Genomic DNA, 22,417 nt, shown 5'->3' with positions numbered 1-22,417 from the left:
AGGAAGCATCACTACAAACAAAGCTAGTGGAGGTGATGGAATTCCAGCTGCGCTATTTCAAATCCTAAAAGAGGATGCTGTTAAAGTGCTGCACTCAATATGCCAGCAAGTTTGAAAAGCTCAGCAGTGGCCATAGGACTGGAAAAGGTCCATTTTCATTCCCAAAGAAGGGCAATGCCAAAGAATGTTCAAACTCTTGGACAGTTGTGCTCATTTCTTATGCTAGTAAGGTAATGCTCAAAATCCTTCAACCTAGGCTTCAACAGTATATGAAATGAGAACTTCTACACATACAAGCTAGATTTAGAAAAGGTAGAGGAACCAGAGATCAAATTGCCAACATCTGCAAACTTGTATGCAGGTCAAAAAATGGAACAATGAACTGGTTCAAAATTGGGGAAAGAGTACATCTGGTGACATATATTGTCACCCTGTTTATTTACCTTATATGCAGAGTACATCATAGGAAATGCCAGTCTGGATGAATCACAAGCTGGAATCAAGATTGCTGGGAGAAATATCAACAACCTCAGATACACAGATGATACCACTCTAATGACAGAAAGTGAAGAGGAACTAAAGAACCTCTTAATGAGGATGAAAGAGGAGAGGGGAAAATCTGGTTTAACATCCAGCATTCAAAAACTTAAGATCATGGCATCCAGTCCCATCATTTCTTGCAAATAGAAGGGGGAAAAGTAGAAACAATGACAGATTTTATGGGCTCCAAAATCATTTCAGATGGTGACTGCAGCCATGAAATTAAAAGACGCTTGCTTTTTGAAAGAAAAGCTATGACAAACCTAGACAACGTATTTAAAATAAAAAGACATCACTTTGCCAGCAAAGGTTTGTATAGTCAAAGCTATGGTTTGTCCAGTAGTCATGTACAGATGTGTGAGTTGGACCATAAAGAAGGCTGAGTGCTGAAGAATTGATCCTTTTGAATTGTAGTGCAGAAGAAGACTCTTGAGAGTCCCTTGGACAGCAGGGAGGTCAAACTAGCAATACTAAAAGAAAATCAACCCTGAATGTCCATTGGAAGGACTGATGCTGAAGCTGAAGCTCCAATAGTCTGGTCACCTGAGGTGAATTGCTAACCCATTGGAAAAGACCCTGATGCTGAGAAAGATTGAGGGCAGGAGGAGAAGGGGGCAACAGAGAATGAACAGAGAATGAGATGGTTGGATGGCATCACCGATTTAATGGACATGAGTTTGAGCAAACTCCAGGAGATAGTAAAGGATGGGCAAGCCTGGTGTGCTGCAGTCCATGGGGTCGTAAAGGGTTGGACATGACTTGGAGACTGAACAACAACAACAGCAATTATTTAGTATTAATAATAAGTGACATAAAATGAAAATTATGTGACCATAAATATCAATTTAAATGTGTTAATCATTATTTTTGAGTATATTGTGTTAGTTTTGAATAATTATGAACATTTTTGATCAATAAGGTGGGTTGATTTTTGAGGATTTCCATATTTTTCTCCAAATTGGGTCAATTTATTTTTTATGTTTTTATTTTTCCGATTTTTTTTTTTGAGTGCTAGTGTTACTTCCCTATCCTTAAACAATCATGTGAATGGAAACCTATCTGTAGATTTGAAACAAATATCATTGGAGAAATGGTGTCTAGAACTAGTATATCACTGATGACATTTATTTGGGGAATGATTTCAGGACTGCAGGTGATGATGGCATTTTAAGAATTATTTTTAAAATTTATTTTTTATTCAGGTAATACTGATTTATGTAACATTATATGTTTCATATATTGAACATTAATGTTTCTACCTCTGTATACAGTATAGCACTATTATATTTCTACTTCTGTATACAGTATTGATGCTTTTGAACTGTGGTGTTGGAGAAGACTCTTGAGAGTCCCTTGGACTGCAAGGAGATCCAACCAGTCCATTCTGAAGGAGATCAGCCCTGGGTGTTCTTTGGAAGGACTGATGCTAAAGCTGAAACTCCAGTACTTTGGCCACCTCATGCGAAGAGTTGACTCATTGGAAAAGACCCTGATGCTGGGAGGGATTGAGGGCAGGAGGAGAAGGGGACGACAGAGGATGAGATAGCTGGATGGCATCACCGACTCGATGGACGTGAGTTTGAGTGAACTCCGGGAGTTGGTGATGGACAGGGAGGCCTGGCGTGCTGCGATTCATGGGATCGCAAAGAGTCGGACATGACTGAGCGACTGAACTGAACTGAACGATACAGTATAATTTCCGTCTATCACCATATAGTTGACCTCCTTACCCATTTCACCCTCCACATCCTCCCTTTACCTCTGGTAACCACTACTCTAATCTCTATATTTATGCATTTCTTTTTGTTTGGTTTGGTTTGTCCATTTATTTTTATTATTTTTATTCATTTTTATATCATATTATACATATGAGTGACATTATATGTCTTTGTGCATCAGATTTATTTCACTTAGCATAATTCTCTCAAGGTCCATTCATGTTGTTGCAAGTGGTAAGCTTTCATTGTTTTTATGGCTGAGTAGTATTCCATTGTGTGTGTGTTTATATATATGACTTCATACATGCTTATATATATATATACACATACACACAATGAACTACTACTCAGCCATAAAAACAATGATATCTTGCAGTTTTTCTCTGGTGACGCTAGTGAAAAAGAATCCGTATGCCAGTGCCTGCAATGCAGGAGACATGGGTTCGATTCCTGGGTTGGAAAGATCCCCAGGAGTAGGAAATGGTAACCCACTCCAGTATTCTCACCTGGAAAATTCCATGAACAGAGGACTGGTGGGCTATAGTCCATTGGGTCACAAAGTGTAGGATACAACTAAATGATTGAGTAGATACACATATATTTCTTCATCTGTTCATTCACTGATGGGAAGTCCAGTTATTTTCATATCTCAACAATCATACATAATGTGATGAACATAAGGGTGCATGCATGTATCTTTTCAAAGTGGTGTTTTCATCCTGTGTGCTAAGTTGCTGCAGTTGTGTCTGACTCTTTGCCATCCTATGGAGCACAGCCCACCAGACCCTTCGGTCCATGAGATTCTCCAGGTAAGAATACTGAAGTGGGTTGCCATGCCTTCTTTCAGGGGAATCTTCCCAACCCAGAAACCGAACCTGTGTCTATTATGTCTCTTGCATTGGCAGGCATTAGTGCCACCTGGTGTTTTCATATTCTTGAATAAATACCTTGTTTGGGGTGTAACTGGATCATACAGTAGTTCTATTCTTAATTTTTTGAGGAACCTCCACACTTTCCCATAGTGGCTGCATAAATTTACATTCCTATCAACAGTGTACAAGGGTTCCCTTATCTTCACATCATCACCAACACTTGTTATAGCTTGTCTTTTTGATAACAGCCATTCTAATATGGGTGAGTTGGTATCTCACTGCGGTTTTGATTTGTATTTCTCTGATAGCTAGTGATGTTAAATGCCTTTTCATGTGCTTGTTGGTCAACTGTATGTCTTCTTTGGAAAAATGCCTATTCAGGTCCTCAACCCTTTGGATAATGTTTGCTCTTTAGTTGCTGAGTTGTATGAGTTCTTTATGTATTTTGGATATTAATCCCTTATTAGATATATAGTTTGTGAATATCTTTTTATGTTTGGTAGGTTGTCTTTTCATTTTGTTGTGCAGAAGCTTTTTAGTTTAGTGTAGCCCCATTTGTTTAATTTTGCTTTTGTTTCCCTTGCTTGAGGAGATGTATTTAGAAAGATATTGCTAAGACTGACGTCAAAGAGCATGCAGCCTATGTGTTCTTCTAGGAGTTTTGTAGTTTTGGTTCTTACATTCAAGCCTTTAATCCATTTTGAGTTGATTTCTGTGTATGGTGTGAGGTAGTGATCTAGTTTCTTTCTTTCTTTTTTGCCTGTGGCTGTCCAGTTTTCTTAAAACTACTTATTGAAGAGACTGTCTTTCCTCCACTGTATATTCTTTGTTTCTTTGGATGATGGCATTTTTGAGGAAGTGCAGAACTATATTGTAACTCTGGGATAGCTCAATAAAATACTTCTACTTTCTACTTTTCCCTTTTCCTTCCCTCTCTGCCTCTCTCTCTCCTTTTTTCCTTCCTTTCTTGTCAAGACTCAAATGTCTCATGTTTGAAACACATGTTTTCCTTTTGAAATTCTTCTGTAGTGCCACAAACTGCCATTTATACACAATAGAACCTAGGGTACTGCCTGGCATTTATTAGGTCTCAATATTTGCTTATTGAACTGAACAAATTGCCCAGATTACATTAAATTTGTTATAGCCCTGAAGTTTGTTCTCTAGTTGTCATATGAATAAGAGAGAATTTTCTCACCTCTTCTCTAATATATAACTGTGTTTAATGCTGTATTGTTTCCTTTTTGTAAGTTATGATTGTGTTTTAGAATAGTTTGTTCTCACTCTACTTTTATTCTTTCATATTATAATATAATCATTTTTGTGGTTCTTTTAGATATAATTTTAAAAGTGTGCATCATAGTTCCTATCCTTTTAATTATATATCTGTTGCTGTATACTTATGTTGTTTTCCGATATTTTAATGCTATAAAAGTGCTACAGTGATTGTCTTGATATATAAGGCAATTTTCTTTAGTACTTTGCAATATTTCCTTAATGTATATTTTTAATATGTGAAATTACTGGGCCAAAGGACCCAGAGCATATTTATTAGGTTGATGAAAAAGTAATTACAGCTTTGAACCATGAATTTTAAATCATTATAACTAGACTCACACACATCTTTATTAATCAAAATAGGAACCATTACAATCAACAGATTTTTGCCAAAAAGAAATAAGTTTATATATTCCTGTAGTATGAAAATCCATGTTTCAAGATTCAACAGACTCCTGAAAAACATTTTCTGCATCCTGCTGGTTGTAAAGTATTTTCACTGCAAGAAGTTGTCAAGATGCTTGAAGAAGTGGTAGTCAGTTGGCAATAGGTTGAGTGAATATGACAGATGAGGCAAAACTTCGTAGCTCAATTTGTTTAACTTTTGAAGCATTTGTTGTGCAATGTGCAGTGGGGTGTTACCATGGAGAATTTGGCCCTTTCTGTTGACCAATGCCAGCTGCACGCGTTGCAGTTTTCAGTTCATCTCATTGATTTGCTGAGCATACTTCTCAGTTGCAATGGTTTCACTTGGATTCCGAAAGCTGTAGTGGATCAGATGGGCAGCAGACCACCAAGCAGTGACCATGATCTTTTTTTGATGTAAGTTTGGTTTTGGCAAATGCCTTGGAGCTTCTTCTTGGTTCAACCACTGATCTTGGTCATCATCAGTTGTCGTATAAAATTCAATTTTCATCACACATCACAATTCAATCAAGAAATGGTTTGCTGTTATTGCGTAGAATAAGATAAGATGACACTTCAAAATGACAGTTTTTTTGACTTTCGGTCAGATCGTGAGGCACCCAGTTATCGAGCTCTATCACCTTTTCAGTTTGCTTCAAATGCTGAATGACCACGGAATGGTTGACACTGAGTTTTTCAGCAGCTTCTCCTGTAGTTCTAAGAGGATCAGCTTCAGTGATCCTTTCAATTGGTTGTTTTCAGCTTCCAATGACCGGTCAATATGCTCCTCTTCTTCAAGGCCCTTGTCTCCTTTGCAAAACTTTTTGAACCACCGCTACATTGTGTGTTCATTAGCAGTTCGTGGGCCAAATGCATTGTTGATATTGTGAGTTGTCTCTGCTACTTTATAACCCATTTTGAACTCGAATTAAAAAAAAAAATCAGTGGAATTTGCTTTTTATCTAACATTTTTTCTATAGTCTCAAATAAATTTAAAATAAATAGCGAGTAATAAGTCATTAACAAAAGAACATAAAATGAGAAGTGTGCATTAAAAAGATGTATAACATAACCACATTTATTTAAGAATATATTCCAATAGCAAATGGCAAATTTCAACACTGCAAAATCACAAGTACTTTTGCATCAACCTAATAGTTACTACTAATATTCAAGGTATAAAGCATTTTTAAGTCTTGTGATACATATAGCTGAATTGTGTTCTGAAAGGTTAACAGCTTTATGTACGTATTCTTGCTTCCTTACCTTTGCGAGGATTGGATATTCCCATTAAAGTATTTTGGTATGAAAAAAATATATATCAATATTTAACATGCGTTTTTTGTTTTTTAATTTTTACAATGTTCTGTTGGTTTCTGCCATCCAACAACATGCATCAGCCATAATTATACATATGTCACCTCCCTCTTGAGCCTCTGTCCCCTCCCCCCGATCCTACCACTCTTGGCCATCACAGAGCACCAGATTGGGCTCCCTTTGTTATACAGCAACTTCTTACCAGCTATCCATTTTACACACGATAGTGTATGTGTGCTGATGCTACTTTCTCCATTCATCCCACTCTCTCCCTCCCTCTCTCCGTCCACTAGTCCATTCTCTACAACTGTGTCTCCATTCCTTCCTTGCAAATAGGTTCATCAATATAATTTTTCTAGATTCCATATAAATGCATTTGTTTTTCTTATTCTGACTTACTTCACTCTGTATAGTAGGCTCTAGGTTCATCCACCTCACTAGAATTGACTCAAATTCATTCTTTTTTATGACTGAGTAATATTCCATGGGATTTTCCAGGCAATAGTACTGGAGTGGATTGCCATTTCCTTCTCCAGGGGATCTTCCTGACCCAGGGATCGAACCTGGGTCTCCCACATTGTAGACAGACGCTTTACCATCTGAGCCACCAGGGAAGTCCTATATATGTACTACATATACATTTTTAAAGATATTGGTGAGGCTGAAATTTTAAAATGTATTTTGTTAATCATTTAAATTTTAAACCACAAATGATGCATTTTTCTAAAACCTACTTCAAACATCTTAAATACTGTGTTTTTCCCAAACACATTTATCCTGCTCAACCACTCTCTTTTCTGTTATCAGCCATCTTTCCCAGACTCATCAGTGATGGTTCATATTTCATCATCTCTATCCTAGCTCAACCCTCTCTCAACAGATGATTTTGCCTCCTACACACCAAAGCAACAGAGGTCATTAACTGAAACTTTGACTTCCCTTTCCTCTGCCTCCAAATGCCTGTTATGTGACAATGAACAGCAGTTAGGAAATGCATAACTCTGTAGGAGTAGAATCCCAAGGGTTGTCAAAGAATCCATGGGTTGCCCAGCTGAGAAATCTGGAAGTGATCCTTTGGTGGCAGTGAAGGCTCAAAACAACATTATCTGGTAGAGAGAGGGAAAGTTAGTCACTACCTCCATGCAAAATGTAATGGTTCCTTCCCTTTAGCAAAGTCAGCATTGAGTTAGCATCTAAGGCAGGAAATGCCACACCACTGTATCCACAATACTGCAGCAATGCAATCAGGCATCTCAGAAGGAACCAGGCCAAATTAGAATTTTAATATTTTCTTAAAATCCCTTACATCTTTGCCTTTGCATTTCCTATTTTTCAGCCTTCTGTTCATTCATTCAACCACTGTTTATTGAGACACTTTAAATGATTTTAAGTGAGTCAAAAACCCCTGTTTTCATGAAACTTACAGTATTCATGGAGTAAATGAGATAAATAAATGCATGGTATGATAAAAGGTGATATTTGCTAGGCAGTAAAAAGAGAATGAGGAGTTCTGGTGCAGAGGGGAATTGATGGAATTACAAATAGGATAGTTAAGGAAGACCTGTATGATCATAAATTCTGAAAGAAATGAGAGTGTTAGCCATGCAGATATCTGTGAGATGAACCTAATGAACAGAGGGAAGAGAAAGTACTAAGGCTCTATGGCAGGAAGCAGCCTGATGCCTTCAAGGAGCAACAGGGAGCCCAGGGTGACTGGCAGAGTGACTGAGGAGACAAATAGGATGAAAAGAGGTCAGTGGGGTAACAGAAACCATTCCTGGTAGTTTTCTCAGCCACTGTGATTAGTTTGGCTTTTCTTAAGGGTGAGGAGGGAAGTCACTGGATAATTCTGATGAGACATCAGTTCAGTTCAGTCGCTCAGTCTTGTCCGACTCTTTGTGACCCCATGGACTGCAGCACGCCAGGCCTCCCTGTCCATCTCCAACTCCCAGAGTTTATTCAAACTCATGTCCATTGAGTCGGTGATGCCATCCAAAAATCTCATCCTCTGTCATCCCCTTCTCCTCCTGCCTTCAATCTTTCCCAGCATCAGGGTCTTTTCAAATGAGTCAGCTCTTTGCATCAGGTGGCCAAAGTATTGGAGTTTCAGCTTCAGCGTCAGTCCTTCTATGACTATTTAGGACTGATCTCCTTTAGAATGGACTGGTTGGATCTCCTTGCTGTCCAAGGGACTCTTAAGAGTCTTCTCCAACACTACAGTTCAAAAGCATCAGTTCTTCGGTGCTCAGCTTTCTTTATAATCCAGCTCTCACATCCATACACGACTACTGGAAAAACCATAGCCTTGACTAGACAGACGTTTGTTGGCAAAGTAATGTCTCTGCTTTTTAATATGCTATCTAGGTTGGTCATAACTTTTCTTCCAAGGAGCAAGTGTCTTTTAATTTCATGGATGAGACATAGCAAGAGAATATGTAGAAATACGCAGTATGTCAGATGTTGAGAATTGCTTGGAGAAAGATAGAAACAAGAGAAAAGAAATGGTGATGTACCAGAACAAAAGAGAGAGGACCGAAATGAATGAAATTAGAAGTGAGAGGAGAAGTTACAACCAATATCACAGAAATGCAAACAATCATAAAAAATACTGAGAACAATTATATGATTACAAATTGGGCCATTTTGAAGAAACATATCATCTTCCAAGACTGAATCAGGAAAAACAGAAAAATCTGAGTAGACCAGTTAATAATAATAAAACTGAATGAGTAATTTAAAAACTATCAATAAGCTAAAGTCAAAGACCAGAAAGCTTCACGGGTGAACTTTACCAATATATAAAGAGCTAACATCAAGGGAGTGAATGCTTCCAAACTCATTCTATGAGGCCAGCATTACCCAGATACCAAAACCAAAGATACACACACAAAAATTTATAGGCCAATATCCCTGACAAGCATAGATGCAAACTGCTCAACAAAATGTTAGCAAATCAAATTTAATAATGCACTGAAAGAATTATGCATTAGGATCAAGTAGGATTTGATTTGCAAATTGATTTGCAAATTTGACTGATTTGCAAATCAGTCAGTGTGACACACCACATAACATTAATAAAAATCACATGATCATGTCAATAGATACAGAAAAAAAATTTGACAAAATTCATCATCCATTAATGATAAAAACTCTCTACAAAGTTGGTGTAATTGGAACATACCTTAACATAATAAAGGCTATTTATAACAAAGCTAACATCATGCTCAACAGTGAAAATTTAAAGCATTTTCTCTAAGATCACATTTGTTTAGTAGCATATGGTTTAGTCTCCACATGTTTGCAATTTTCCCATTTTCTTCCTGTATTTGATTTCCAGTTTTATACTATTGTGTTCAGAAAAATACTTAACGTAATTTCTATCATCTTAAATTTGTTGAGTCTTGGTTTTTTCCCCCTAGTATGTGATCTGTTCTAGAAAATGCTCTATATGCACTTGAAAAGAATGTGTGTTCTGTTTTTGGTTGGAATGTCCTGTAGACATTCCTTTCAGCTTCAATTTATGTCTCACTGCTTCCTTATTGATCTTCTGTCTGGGTGATCTGTCCATTGATGTAAGTTGGCTGTTAAAGTCCCCTAATCTTATAATATTATTATCAGTTTCTTCCTTTATGTCTATAAATATTTGCTTAATTATTTGCTATATTAGGTGCATATATGTTAATGAATGATATTCTTTTTATATTGATCCCTTTATCATTATATAATGCCCTATTTTGTCTTTTGTTATAAACCTTGTCTCAGCCTTGCTCTCTGAAATGTATTGAGTGTTCCCACATCCAGGAGAAGGGGATGACAGAGAATGAGATGGTTGGATGGCATCCCTGACTCAATGGACATGGATTTGAGCAAACCCTGGGAAATAGTGAAGGACAGGGAAGCCTGGAGTGCTGCAGTTCTTGGGGTCACAAAGAGTGGGACATGACTTAGCCACTGAACAACAAAACACCCAGGCTCAGGCTAGGTGCTTACAGACACAGTGCCTTTGTTTCACCCAACAACTCCATGGGGGTACTATTATTATCCTTCCCATTTTACAGATTTGAAAATGAGGGATCAGAGAGTATAACTTGCTCATGATCAGAATGCTGGCATTCAGCAGGATACAAATCCAAGTCTTACTAACTCAGGGTTTTTCAACCTCAATACTATTGATACATTGGACCAGAAAATTCCTTGTTCTGGGGACCATTCTGTGCACTGTACAATGCTTCCCAACATCTCTGGGGTCCACCTGCAAGATGCCAGTGCCAGTCCCCACCCCACAGAGTGGCGAAAACCAAAAATGCCTCTAGACATGACCAGATGTGCCCAGGGGGGCGGGGTAAAATCCCCTTGTTTAAAAACCACTGCCCTGACATGAGGGTGGGGGTGGTAGGAGAAATGGCAGACATCATCATTATTACAGAGGACGAGGGACTGTGTGGTTAGGGAAGATTCTGAATGCTGATATCAATCTCTGACCCAATCTGGAAAGAGGTGAGTTCAGTTTTTTCTTCTCTGCTTTATGATGAAAAGGACAAAGCCTGTTCATTCATTCTTTCGTTCAGTAGACATTGCTGAGCACCCACTAAGTACCAAACCCTGATCTAGCTTTTGAGGAGAAAGCGAGGAACAAAACAAAAATTCCTGTCCTCACAGAGGTTACATTCAAGGTAATATGTGAACAAGTGAAGCATGTGGTATCCCAGACAATGATAAAGGCCATAGCAATAGAGTATGCAGGTGGGCCAGGGTGGGTATAGGAATACTGGTGGGGACTTACAATGTTAAATAAGGTGGCCAGGTTTGGCCTCACTCAGAAAGTGACATTTGAGCAGAGACTCACAGTAGGGGAGTGATTGAGGCCAGCTGAAGTCTCAGGGAAGAATGTTGCACACGGAATAGTAAGTTCCAAGGCCCTGGGGCCTCTGGGAGGTTGAGGATTAGTCAGCGCAACCAGAGTGGAATTAGGAGGTGGTGAAGAGGTCAGAGTGTTAGTGGAAGGAACACTGTGTATGATGTCCACATTCACTTTGTTATTGTTCCGCCTCTAAGTTGCATCTGACTCTTTGCAGCCTCATGGACTGCAGCATGTTAGGCTCCGCTGTTCTTCACTATCTCTCAGAGTTTGCTTGAACTCATGTCCATTGAGTCAGTGATGCCATCCAACTGTCTCCTCCTCTGCTGCCCTCTTCTCTTTTTGCCTTCAGTCTTTCCAAGCATCAGGGTCTTTTCCAATGAGTTGGCTCTTCCTATCAGGTGGCCAAAGTATTGGATCTTCAGCTTCAGCATCAGTTCTTCCAATGAATCTTCAGAGCTGATTTCCTTTAGAACTGACTGGTTTGATCTCCTTGCAGTCATTTAGCTAAGGCCATTTCTAGTAGCAGTGCTAGACGCAAACTTGGACTTTGGAGTTCTCCTTTCCAGCTGGGTCAGGTTGCACAAGCCACTTTGTCCTCTGTATGGGCCCTGTCCTAAAACCAGGCCCTCACCTGAGTTTGTGACTCACCTGGCTGGACCAATGCTTGCAAGATATGGGAAGGTGGAGAGTGCAGGTGGTGGTTTATAAGTGGAGCACATCTGCCGTCTCCCAGCTGTATCAAATGGTCCTGTCCTGAGCACAGTCTCCTCTTGGCCTCTCCCATGGTAGAAACAGCAGGATGTTGATCTCGTTCTTCCTCCTGCTCCTTGCTATAGCTTGTGTGGCCTCCGTGGGTGTCGGACTATGGGTCTTCAGCAACCACTTCCTCACCACAGATATCCCTGCTGCCATCAGCCATCCAATGAGACTGCGGGTCCTCAACTGCATCCTCCAGCTTTTGATAACATGGGTGAGTTTTGTGTTTTGTTTGTCCCCTCCTCCAGAGAATAATATCCCTGGGTCAGGAAGATCCCCTGGAGAAGGAAATGGCAACTCACTTCAGTGCTCTCGCCTGGAAAATCCCATGGGAGGAGCCTGGCAGGCCTTTGCAGTCCATGGGTTTGCAAAGAGTCGGGCATGACTGAGCAACTTCACTTTCTTTCCAGATGATTAAGAGCAGATTAAGAAAACAAAGGGCTGCCCTGGTGATTTAGACAGTAAAGAATCTGCCTGCCCTTGCAGGTTTAATCCTTGGGTCAGGAAGCTCCCCTGGAGAAGGGAATGGCTACCCATTCCAACATTCTTGCCTGAAGAATCCCATGGACAGAAAAGCCTGGCGGGCTACAGTTCACAGGGTCGCAAAGAGTCAGACATGACTGAGCAACCAACATTAACTAGAAAAAGAACATACCAGTAGCTTTCAGTTAAACTAACAGTCACATCATGGCTATGGAGGCTGACGGTGTATTACCAAACCTGAAGATTTTCTATTGGATAACATGGTTCTTAACCTCTTCCTGATGTTTTTCAAGCTGGCCTGGGCTAAGAGCCACAACATTCCAAAAATGATTCACTTCCTCAGATAACAGAGAAATTCCACCCCACCTCCTGTCTTATTTTCTCCATGACATCCACCATTCTGTGGAGTGGTGAAGACAGGGATAATTGTTCTGAATTTGGGGCCTGTGTTGGCTACCTGCTACCTAGAACCCGCCAACCACAAAATAAAGAGATGCAGCAGATGAGTAAATGAGTAGAGATGAGTGCAACTCCAGAATGTGACTTTTTAGAAAAATACTTTATTGCTTTTGAGAGATGGAAAACTCTTTCTGTAATATAGTCAGATTCTGCTCATTGTTGCTGGTTTGTATAATTTAATCAAATACTTGTAAGTATATCATGGCAAGGATTGTGTAAATATTGCCAATTAGTATTTGCTGTGATTTCCAGAGGGCTGATGGAGATTGAATACAGAAGATACATTTTAGTCTCTTACTTCATGAAAAGTGATGGCAAGCACTTGTTCTCAATGTAACCTTGATGCAGGAGAACTCAGGGGCCAATTTTCTTACCTGTAGGGTCAGCTTGTATGAGATGGGATGGTTCAGTCCTGTGGTTTTCCTGGCCTTGACTCTCATAGTCTACACTTTGGGTTTCCAAATACAGTGACTCAATTTCCTCATCTGCAGGATCAGGGAAAGTAAGAGACCCAGCTTCATAGCACTTGGTGGGTACGTAATGAGTTAATCTACTCAGAGTGGACTTTATGTGCCCAGCACAGAGTAAACCATCCATAAATATTAGCCTTATTGCTATTTTTTGATTTTTTTTCCTACAAAGTTGTGTAACTGCTATGTATCATTCTCCCTTTCCAGCTCTGAGGATTAGTGATGAGTGAGAGAAATAAAGCCCCAGACAGAGGTGACTTGCAGGCAGTCTGAACACTCAGGGCAGTGCCAGGTGGGGAGTCAGCAATAAATAAGCAAACTTGCTACAAATAAACCAAATGACAAAGTGGGAGGTGCTGTGAGGAGAGTAAAACAGTAGGGCTACAGTAGAGTATAGTAGGGTTTCTTAACCTGGAGTTCCTAGAACCGCCAAGGGTAACAGAATGCAGAGTCCATGAGTTTGGATGGGGTGAAAATTGCCCCATTTTCACTTAACATCTAATGCAAATGTGGTATTTCCTTCCATCATGCATGAAGGGAACAAATCACCATTGGGACAGCAGAACCCTCAACTTTGTCAGCAAGAGGAATCATGGATATTCTCAGAGCCTATTACAGGCATAGCAGATTGCAAACAATCGCATGTGTACCTTGTTCTTTTGAAATTATGATAGTATTAGACCAGCCACTAGATCTTCTATTTAGTATGCTAATAAGGAAGTACTGAAGGTATATTATTACAGCATACATTTACTCTAGTATTTTGATAACTATATTTCAGTAAAATGTAATAATCCTATGTATTTATTTTATATATTCAAATGTATTCTGTGAAAAGGCCACAAACTTTGCTAGAAGCCCAAATGCCCTTGGTACAGAAAGGATGAGGAACCACTAGAAAGAGAGTGCCTGGGGGAGAGCCCACATTACTTGTTTATATTTTTTATCATGCAAACTTACAGATATAACCCAGAGAAAATAGTATAAAGACAGGAGACAGAATAAAGATGGGAGACAGAATAGTATAAAGAAGCCTCAGACATTCAACTCATATTATTCATGATTATTGATTCCCAACCAATCTTACTTCATCTGTGCCATTACGTTTTCCTTCATTCCCATTTCCTTATAAGTAGATCCCAGATATCATATTATTTTTATCTAAAAATATTTCTCTAGGTATTTCTAAAAAATAAGACCTCCCTCTGCCCCACCATCCCTTTAAAAAAACATAACCACTATGCAATTACCACTCTTTAAAATAGCAGCAGATGCTTAGGATGGCTATGATGACCAGAATGGTCCAGAAAGGCCTCCCTGGGAAAAGACCACATGTGCAGGCTGAGGTGGGAGCCTTTCTAGGGTCCCTTGAAGGGTGACCAGAGCCTGGTTTGTGGGGCTGGGTGTCTGAAGAGAGAGGATTGAGAGGTGCTGGTACTGGAGCAGTGAGGGTCTCAGTGAGGATGGATTTTCTGCAAGTGATGGAGGCATAGTGGGGGACTTGCAGGCTTGTGGTCCAGTCTGCAGCCACTCTGCAGAGGGTACTGTGGTGGTAGAGCCCTGGCACAGCACACTCTGAAACCCTTCTCATCCCATTTCCTTTTCTCTCACCAACAGGGGCTGATTTTTGAGAAACTGAGAATCTGCTCTATGCCCCAATTTGTCCGTTTCGTTCACGATCTGCTGCCACTAAAGAAGCATCCAGATGTGGTGGTCAAGGACCTCCAGTTTGGGACGATCCCGGTGAAGCTGTATCAGCCCAAGGCACCCGCGAGCGGTCTCAGGCCTGGCATTGTGTTCTACCATGGTGGTGGGGGCATCCTAGGGAGCTTGAGTAAGAGTCCTTTCCTTAGATCCCTTGCACAGATGTCCCAGAGCACAGCCAGGTGGACACACCTTTCAGCAGGAGGTGGCACTCCTATCATCTTCCTGGGGTCTCAAAGCTGCTATTATGGCCAGGGGACACCAGGACAGTTACCGGGGCCCAGATCATATACATATGTATATATACCATGCTGCTGCTAAGTCGCTTCAGTCGTGTCCGACTCTGTGCGACCCCATAGATGGCAGCCCACCAGGCTCCCCCGTCCCTGGGATTCTCCAGGCAAGAACACTGGAGTGGGTTGCCATTTCCTTCTCCAATGCATGAGAGTGAAAAGTGAAAGTGAAATCGCTCAGTCGTGTCCGACTCTATCGACCCCATGGACTGCAGCCTAGCAGGCTCCTCCGTCTATGGGATTTTCTAGGCAAAAGTACTGGAGTGGGGTGCCAGTGCCTTCTCCGATATATACCATACATATATATTAAGGATTTCTCTGGTGGCTCAGATGGTAAAGCGTCTGCCTGCAATGTGGGAAACCCGGGTTTGATCCCTGGGTTGGGAACATCCCCTGGAGAAGGAAATGGCAATGCACTCCAGTACTGTTGCCTGGAAAATTCCGTGGACAGAGGAGCCTGGTAGGCTACAGTCCATGGGATCACAAAAAGTCAGACATGACTGAGTGACTTCACTTTCTCTGTCGCTCTCTCTATACACACACACACACACACACAATTCACACAACATAAAATTCACCATTTTAAAGTGTACAATTCGGTGGTATTTAGTACATTCAAATGTGTGACCACCACCTCTATTTAGTTGTAAATAAGGATTAAAAACAATGAAAACACAAGTGTGTTTCACAATAGGTATTGCTTGAGACAAATTTCTGGTACAGACAGACAGGAGGACCAAAGAGTAGAGGAAAATTAGTGAGGGGGGGGGGATGAGTACAAAATTGGGTCAGTGTTAATATGTCTTAATTTTTTCTATTGTGGAGAAATTAGGGAGAAAAAACACCTTTACATAGTACTTCTTGATCTGTGGAATGCCAGAGTCTCTTTGCTGTAGACTTTGAGAATAAGGGATTTAATACAACCGTGGTTTTGTTATGGTTTGCATAATCAATGATAGTGAGCCAATATTTATTTGTTGACATTATTAATATTTACATGGCAGATACTATGGAATCTGTGTAGATGCATAATCTTTTTTGTAAATTTTTTTAAATCGTAGTAAAATCCACATAATATAAAACATATTTATTGGTACAGTTCAGTGGCACTAAATACATCCACATTGTTGTACAACTCTCACCATCATCTATTTCCTGAATTTTTTACCTTCCTAAACTGAGTCTCTGTCCCCATTAAACACTTAGTCCTCATTTCTCTTCCCAACACGCCAGTGGACCCTGGCATCTACCAGTGTACTCTCTGAATATGAATTTGACTATTCTATATTCTACATACCTCGTGTAAGTGGAATCAAACAGTATTTGTCTGCACCGAATATATATTGGAAAGCATCTCATCTAAGTTCCCAGCAACCCTGTCACTGTCATTATATCCATTTTACAGAAGAGGAAATGAAGCCTCAGGGAGGTGAAGGGACCCACCCGGTACAACTTTAGGTCAAGCTAAAAGGAGGAAAACTTGGGATCTGAACTCAGGTCTGAATCCATAGCTCACCCACTGAACTACTGTACTCCATGGTCAGACATCTTCTCAGATGCTGTGAATGCACTGTAGAATCGATAGGGTTGCAAGTGTGGGGTGGGGGTGAATCTTAGAGAAAGCTGTTGAGACAGCTCGACAGACGAGAGTGAGAAAGTAGAGAGGAAGGCTGACTACAGCTGGAGGAGAATCTGCAAACCCTTGTTAGAATCAACCCAGCCCTTTGACCTCTGAGGTTATCCTTAAGAAGGGGCAGGTGAGGATGGCTGGCAAAAGGAGCCCACTTAACCTCCCTTGCTTGAACGTTTCAAACCTTTTATTTTTTAGAAACATACCATGGCATATGCTGTAACTTGTGCAAGAAGAGTGATGCAGTGGTTCTAGCAGTTGGGTGAGTAAGGCAAGGGTGGAGAGATGCTGGGATTCCAGGAGCCCCAGGGGCAATAAAGGGGAGGGAGCCAGGAGTCTGTGGCAGGCAGGTGTTGAGGGATGCCAGGAGCACAGGATGGGCTGTGAGATGATGGTGAGCAGGAGGGCAGGGAAGAAAGAGAGGAAGGGAGAAGCAGGGAGAGGCAGAGATGGGGCATTCCTCCTGCGGGTGGCCCTTGAAAGTGAAAGTGAAAGTCGCTCAGTCGTATCCAACTCTGTGCGACTCCATGGACTATACAGTCCATGGAATTCTCCAGGCCAGAATACTGGAGTGGGTAGCCTTTCCCTTCTCCAGGGGATCTTCCCAACCCAGGGATCAAACCCAGGTCTCCTGCATTGCAGGCAGATTCTTTACCAGCTGAGCCACAAGGGAGGATGCCTTTAGAGCATTGCATCATCTGGAAACTGGATAGGGGGTGGTATTTGCAAAGTACATCTGGGTGGTCTTTGCAAAGTACATCCGGGGCAGAACTTCACTACCAGTGCATGTCTGGGTGGAATACTGTATGTGAAGCAGAACAGCCCTGCACCTTCTACACACTGAGTACCTCCCTCCACCAAATGCACACAATGCCCTGCACTGTAACCAGGACAGCCTCAAACACTGCCACATCATTTCCATGCTCCAGAGAGGGGGATCCACCCTGGTGAGACCCACTGAAGGAAGCAGGAAAAATGAAAATGCCACTGTCTCTCCTAACTGATCTGGGCGAGTCACCACACGACCTGGAACCTCAACAGGGCACAGAGACCTTCCCTGGGTGTCCTGCCTGCTGCCTGACACATCATCACCCAGGGCCTGGGTGGTTCCTTCTGATGTGAAGCTGTTCCTGCAGTTTCATTTAAATGCACATGCCAGGAAGAGATATCCACTGCCAACATCTTGGTGGGGATATAACCAGTGAAGTAAGTAAAATTGACAGAAGTCAGTCCTCAGGCATTTCTGAGCCTATGTGCCTGGGCATTGAAGGCTTTGTCTATCATCTCATTTAAGCCTTCTACTTTGAGTTCACGTTCTCAAGCCTCAGAAAAAGAACTTTATAGAAGAAATATGGGTAGAAGGATGTTAGACACAGGTGTTTTGGGCCCTGTAGGAGTGGTAAGTGTAAACCATATTCCTTGATTCCTTTTCAGATACCGCATGTTGCCTAAGCATAGGTTTCCAGTGATACTAACAGACTGCATGGTGGGTACAATGCACTTCTTGAAGTCCTTGGATACATATGGGGTGGATCCAGCCCGGGTCATAGTCTGTGGTGACAGTGTGGGCGGGAGCGTGGCAACGGTTCTTTGTCAAAAGTTTGTGGACCGTTCTGATCTCCCCAAGATTCGTGCTCAGATCCTCATCTATTCCGCTCTCCAGGGCCTGAATTTCCAGTCCCCTTCCCATCAGCAAAACAAAAACATACCACTGCTTAACCACAATTTGGCCTTCTATTGTTGGTGTGGTTACCTGGACATCAGCCCCTCCTGGATAAGCACTGTATTGAAAGGCGCCCACTTGCCTGCCGAAGTCTGGGAAAAGTACAGGAAGTGGTTGAGTGCAGAAAACATCCCAGACAAGTTTAAGAAGAGAGGTTACCTGCCTATGTCCCGTGAGCCCCTGAATGAGGCTGCCTATCTGGAGACAAAAATCACTCTAGATGTGGTAAACTCACCCTTGATTGCAGACGATGAAGTAGTGTCTCGGCTCCCTGAAGCTTGCATCGTGAGCTGTGAGTACGATATACTTCGGGACGATTCGCTGTTGTACAAGAAGAGGTTGGAGGACCTAGGGGTTAGAGTAACTTGGCACCACATGGAGGATGGTTTTCATGGAGTGTTGACCACCGCTGACATGAGCTTCTTTTACTTCCCCTGCTCCTCGAGGATTCTGGATGCTGTGGCTCATTTCATAAAGGGGCTGTGACCATCTTTCCTTCCTGCTGCAGTTGCAAAAGTGTGGATTCTGCCATCATCTAGTTCTCATCGAGGGTCCCTGTTGTTCACGTAGGTGATGCTGGGTAGGACTGCGGAGAGTGTGGAGGTTACCATGTCATCTTACTTCAGGTCCTGGAATCCTAGAATGCATGTCTCTGATGTCTTAAAGGAGAACAGCAGAAGAGACAAGTTTAGGGAAAAGGTGGGCTCTCTGTCCATGATCACTGTCAGGGAAAAATTCAGCTGACATTCTTAAGTGACCATTTGCAAGAGAGAATGAGCAAGTAAAGACCATTCATGGCCTCCTTGAGGGAGAGTTCAGGCTGCCCAGGCTGATCCAGGCTTTGGGCAACAGGAGTGTCTACTTGTCTGGACCTTGGAATAAGCTGGGAGCATCATGTGCAATCTTGTGGGCCTCTTCCAATCTGGTTCAGAGGGCAGGGGTCCTGATGTCCTAGTGCTGGGTGGTGGTGCAGAAACTGGTTTCATTTTCCTCCTCTGGGTACATGGTAACATTTTTCCTGCCCTTTCTCTGAGCTCAGAGTCTCAACTGCCTGGACTGGAGGAGTGAAGATGGATTGAGTAGGTTTTCCATAGTGGTTGACACTTGGTCGTGGATAAAGACAGACTGGAGCTCTTGGAGTCAAAGTCAGGCTTGTAGCCAAAGGCTCGTAAGCAATATTATATGTGCTCAAGCAGCAGAGTCCAGAGGGAAGCTAAGTCCCAAGCTGGAGATCTATGACAATGAAATCTGATCAAACTCAACCATGTCCACAGTGGAAATCAAAGGAGGGCCCAAAGAACTGAAGATATGTTAGTGAGAACTATCACTACTTTAAGAAAACAGAACCAGCTCAAACTGGCCTAAATCAAAGAGAATATATTGGCTAATGTAACTACAAACTGCAAGGATAAATCAGTCATGGTTTGATCCAGGAACTCAAACAGTATCACCAGCTACGTTCTCTTTACTATACTCTATGCTTATGAACTTCACCTTCCCCTCTCTAGATTTGGCTTGTCTTTTCCCATAATCAAGTTCATTATAATGGATTTACTTAATTCTCAGCAGTCCCAGCAAAAATCACACTGCAATTTGATGGCTCTGTTGGTTTTCTGAGTGGTGTATCCAGTTGCTAAAACCAAGAACATGGAAGTTTATGACTGACCAGCCCCAAGTCCTGTGCCCTCCTTGGAGTGGAGGGTGGGGTCAACTCCATCTGTGCTTGGATGGGCATGGGGGATGCATGAGTTCTCCCTCACATCAACACTTACTCTACTGTAGAAGCCCAACTGAAGCCTGAGACAAGGTCCTTGGAAGTGGCAAGAGATGTCAAGGACCACTGGGCAACTTGACCACTTGCCACTTAGGAATAAAAATTTCTTTGAAAGGGATAGCCCAAGCTCTCAGGCTGGCCCCACCTGGTCCTCAGGAGGCTCTGCTCCTGACTGGCCAGTGGCTTTTATAGGCCAAGAACCAAAGGACCTGCACAAAGTCTACTGCACAAAGGGCCCCATGTTTGCCCTTAAGTTGCATTCAGGTGAATGTTCAAGCTGACATGTGGGGCAGAGAGGAATCCCACTGGATGGCTTCTTGGTCCATTCACAACAGGAAGACCAGCTTTGTTGGAGAATTAGGAATCACTCACTAAAAGCACATAGCTTTTACTGAATTGTCCCCTCTGAGACAGGTCTCTGAGCTGATTGGTGGCCTTGGGCCTGTACTGTGGCCTTGGTTCACCCCCAGCTCTGGAGATAGGTGGAAGGAAGTGAGCTGACCTTCTGGAAATTTGGGTGGTCAGCTCTTCAATGGTGGGATGGTGAGGAGTGGCTGAGCCACAGGAAGATGGTGCCCAGTGGAGACAGTGGGTTACCCTTTCACCCACTTCCACTAGGTATGGAAGAGTGCTGGGTGGGCTTATTTCTGAGGCTGCTTTCTTCTGCAGGCAGTGGGGGAGATGAAGCCCTTTCACTCACAATGGTTGGTTTGATCTGGGGACATGATACTCCTCTCTTCTCCTTTATGCTTCATGGCTGTCCTTCCTGAAGAGGCTCAGGGAGTGGAAAAGGGGTAGGAATGAATATTCACTGAGAGTCCGCTGCATGCTAGGCTCCATACAGGGCTGTTTAAATCTGCCACCTCACTGTGATGAAAAACAGCTATGCTGGGTTGCTGCCTAGGCATTTCATGGTATGACAGCTCTGCTCACATCCAGAGTCTGGACATTATGATAAAGACCCGTGCTTAGGATTTCCAGCACAAGTTTCTGCTTTTTCCCTGGTCATCTTTTAAAATAACCATTTTAGAGTTGATCCTGTGAAAAGTCAGTGACCTCCACCCCAACACCTTAGAAGGAATAGGTGCTTGCTTGCTGTCCTGTTCTTCATCTCCTGCTCACTCATGACCTGGAACAGAGGACTGCGCTCCCTGCCCCTGCTCATTGCACACCCCCACCCCACCCCCATTTCTGGGATCTGTAAATAATAAATACTGTGACTTTACCTCCTTCGTGTGAGTCTATTGAAGTTGTACTTTCAGTTGAAATGACCCCTACGTGTTCACTTCCTCAAAGAGAGAGTTTGGATGTGGGGGGAGCTTCCTGTTGACCCTGTGTGAGGGGCTGGTGCCCTCTCATTCAGCAAGCCATCATCTTCAGTCTTAATACACCAGCTATGCTGTCCTGCCCCACCCCACCCTTCACTATGTGTACACGTGAAATCTACAAAATGTGTACTCTTAAGCCCATTTTACACGTAAGGAAACTGAGCCCAGAGATGTTAACAACACTCATTTCCTGACACTTTCTAGTAAGGCTCAAGGTGAGCTGATTCAGTAGTTTACCCAAGGCCTTGTAGTTGGTGGGACACTGAGCATAGCAGCTCTGGTCAGACAGTAAACCCTTTCTGCCAAGCCCTGTAGCCCATTAGCTCATTTCTTTCCTATCATTCAGAATTAAAGTGAAAGACATGACTGAGTTACATGACCTTATGTGAGTCATTTCCCATGCAGCGAGGTATTAGCTACCCTCTGATCTGAGGCAGATTGATAGTGTCAAGTCTTTTTGCCAGCAGCTTTTATTTATTTATTTTTTTGCTTTCTTGACTTTTCTTTTCAGTTCAGTTCAGTTCAGTCGCTTAGTCATGTCCGACTCTTTGTGACCTCATGAATCACAGCACGCCAGGCCTCCCTGTCCATCACCAAATCCCGGAGTTTACTCAGACTCACGTCCATCGAGTCAGTGATGCCATCCAGCCATCTATCTCATCCTCTGTCGTCCCCTTCTCCTCCTGCCCCCAATCCCTCCCAGCATCAGAGTCTTTTCCAATGAGTCAATTCTTCGCATGAGGTGGCCAAAGTACTGGAGTTTCAGCTTTAGCATCATTCCTTCCAAAGAAATCCCAGGGCTGATC

The 22,417-nt window shown here is 42.3% G+C and overlaps 1 protein-coding gene across 5 annotated transcripts in view; it reads left to right on the top strand.

Moving 5' to 3' along the window:
- AADACL3 (arylacetamide deacetylase like 3) overlaps positions 1–21,508 on the top strand; it is a 155,721-nt gene extending 134,213 nt beyond the window's left edge. For 4 of the 5 annotated variants that reach the window (XM_070768901.1, XM_070768904.1, XM_070768903.1 and 1 more), the window contains 4 exons: positions 11,828–11,961; positions 14,777–14,993; positions 16,985–17,048; positions 18,221–21,508. In XM_070768901.1, the coding sequence (XP_070625002.1) occupies positions 11,828–11,961; positions 14,777–14,993; positions 16,985–17,048; positions 18,221–18,995 (1,190 nt within the window). In that variant the 3' untranslated portion in view covers positions 18,996–21,508. The remainder of the gene's footprint in view (positions 1–11,827; positions 11,962–14,776; positions 14,994–16,984; positions 17,049–18,220) is intronic. The other variant, XM_070768905.1, reaches the window with a different exon arrangement.
- The last annotated feature ends 909 nt before the right edge of the window (positions 21,509–22,417 follow it).

The sequence above is a fragment of the Bos indicus genome, chromosome 16 (assembly GCF_029378745.1).
Source record: "Bos indicus isolate NIAB-ARS_2022 breed Sahiwal x Tharparkar chromosome 16, NIAB-ARS_B.indTharparkar_mat_pri_1.0, whole genome shotgun sequence".
In the NCBI taxonomy this organism is placed as follows: Eukaryota; Metazoa; Chordata; class Mammalia; order Artiodactyla; family Bovidae; genus Bos; species Bos indicus.
The sequence above is the reverse complement of the archived record's forward strand: the minus strand, read 5'-3'. Positions and strand labels throughout refer to the sequence as shown.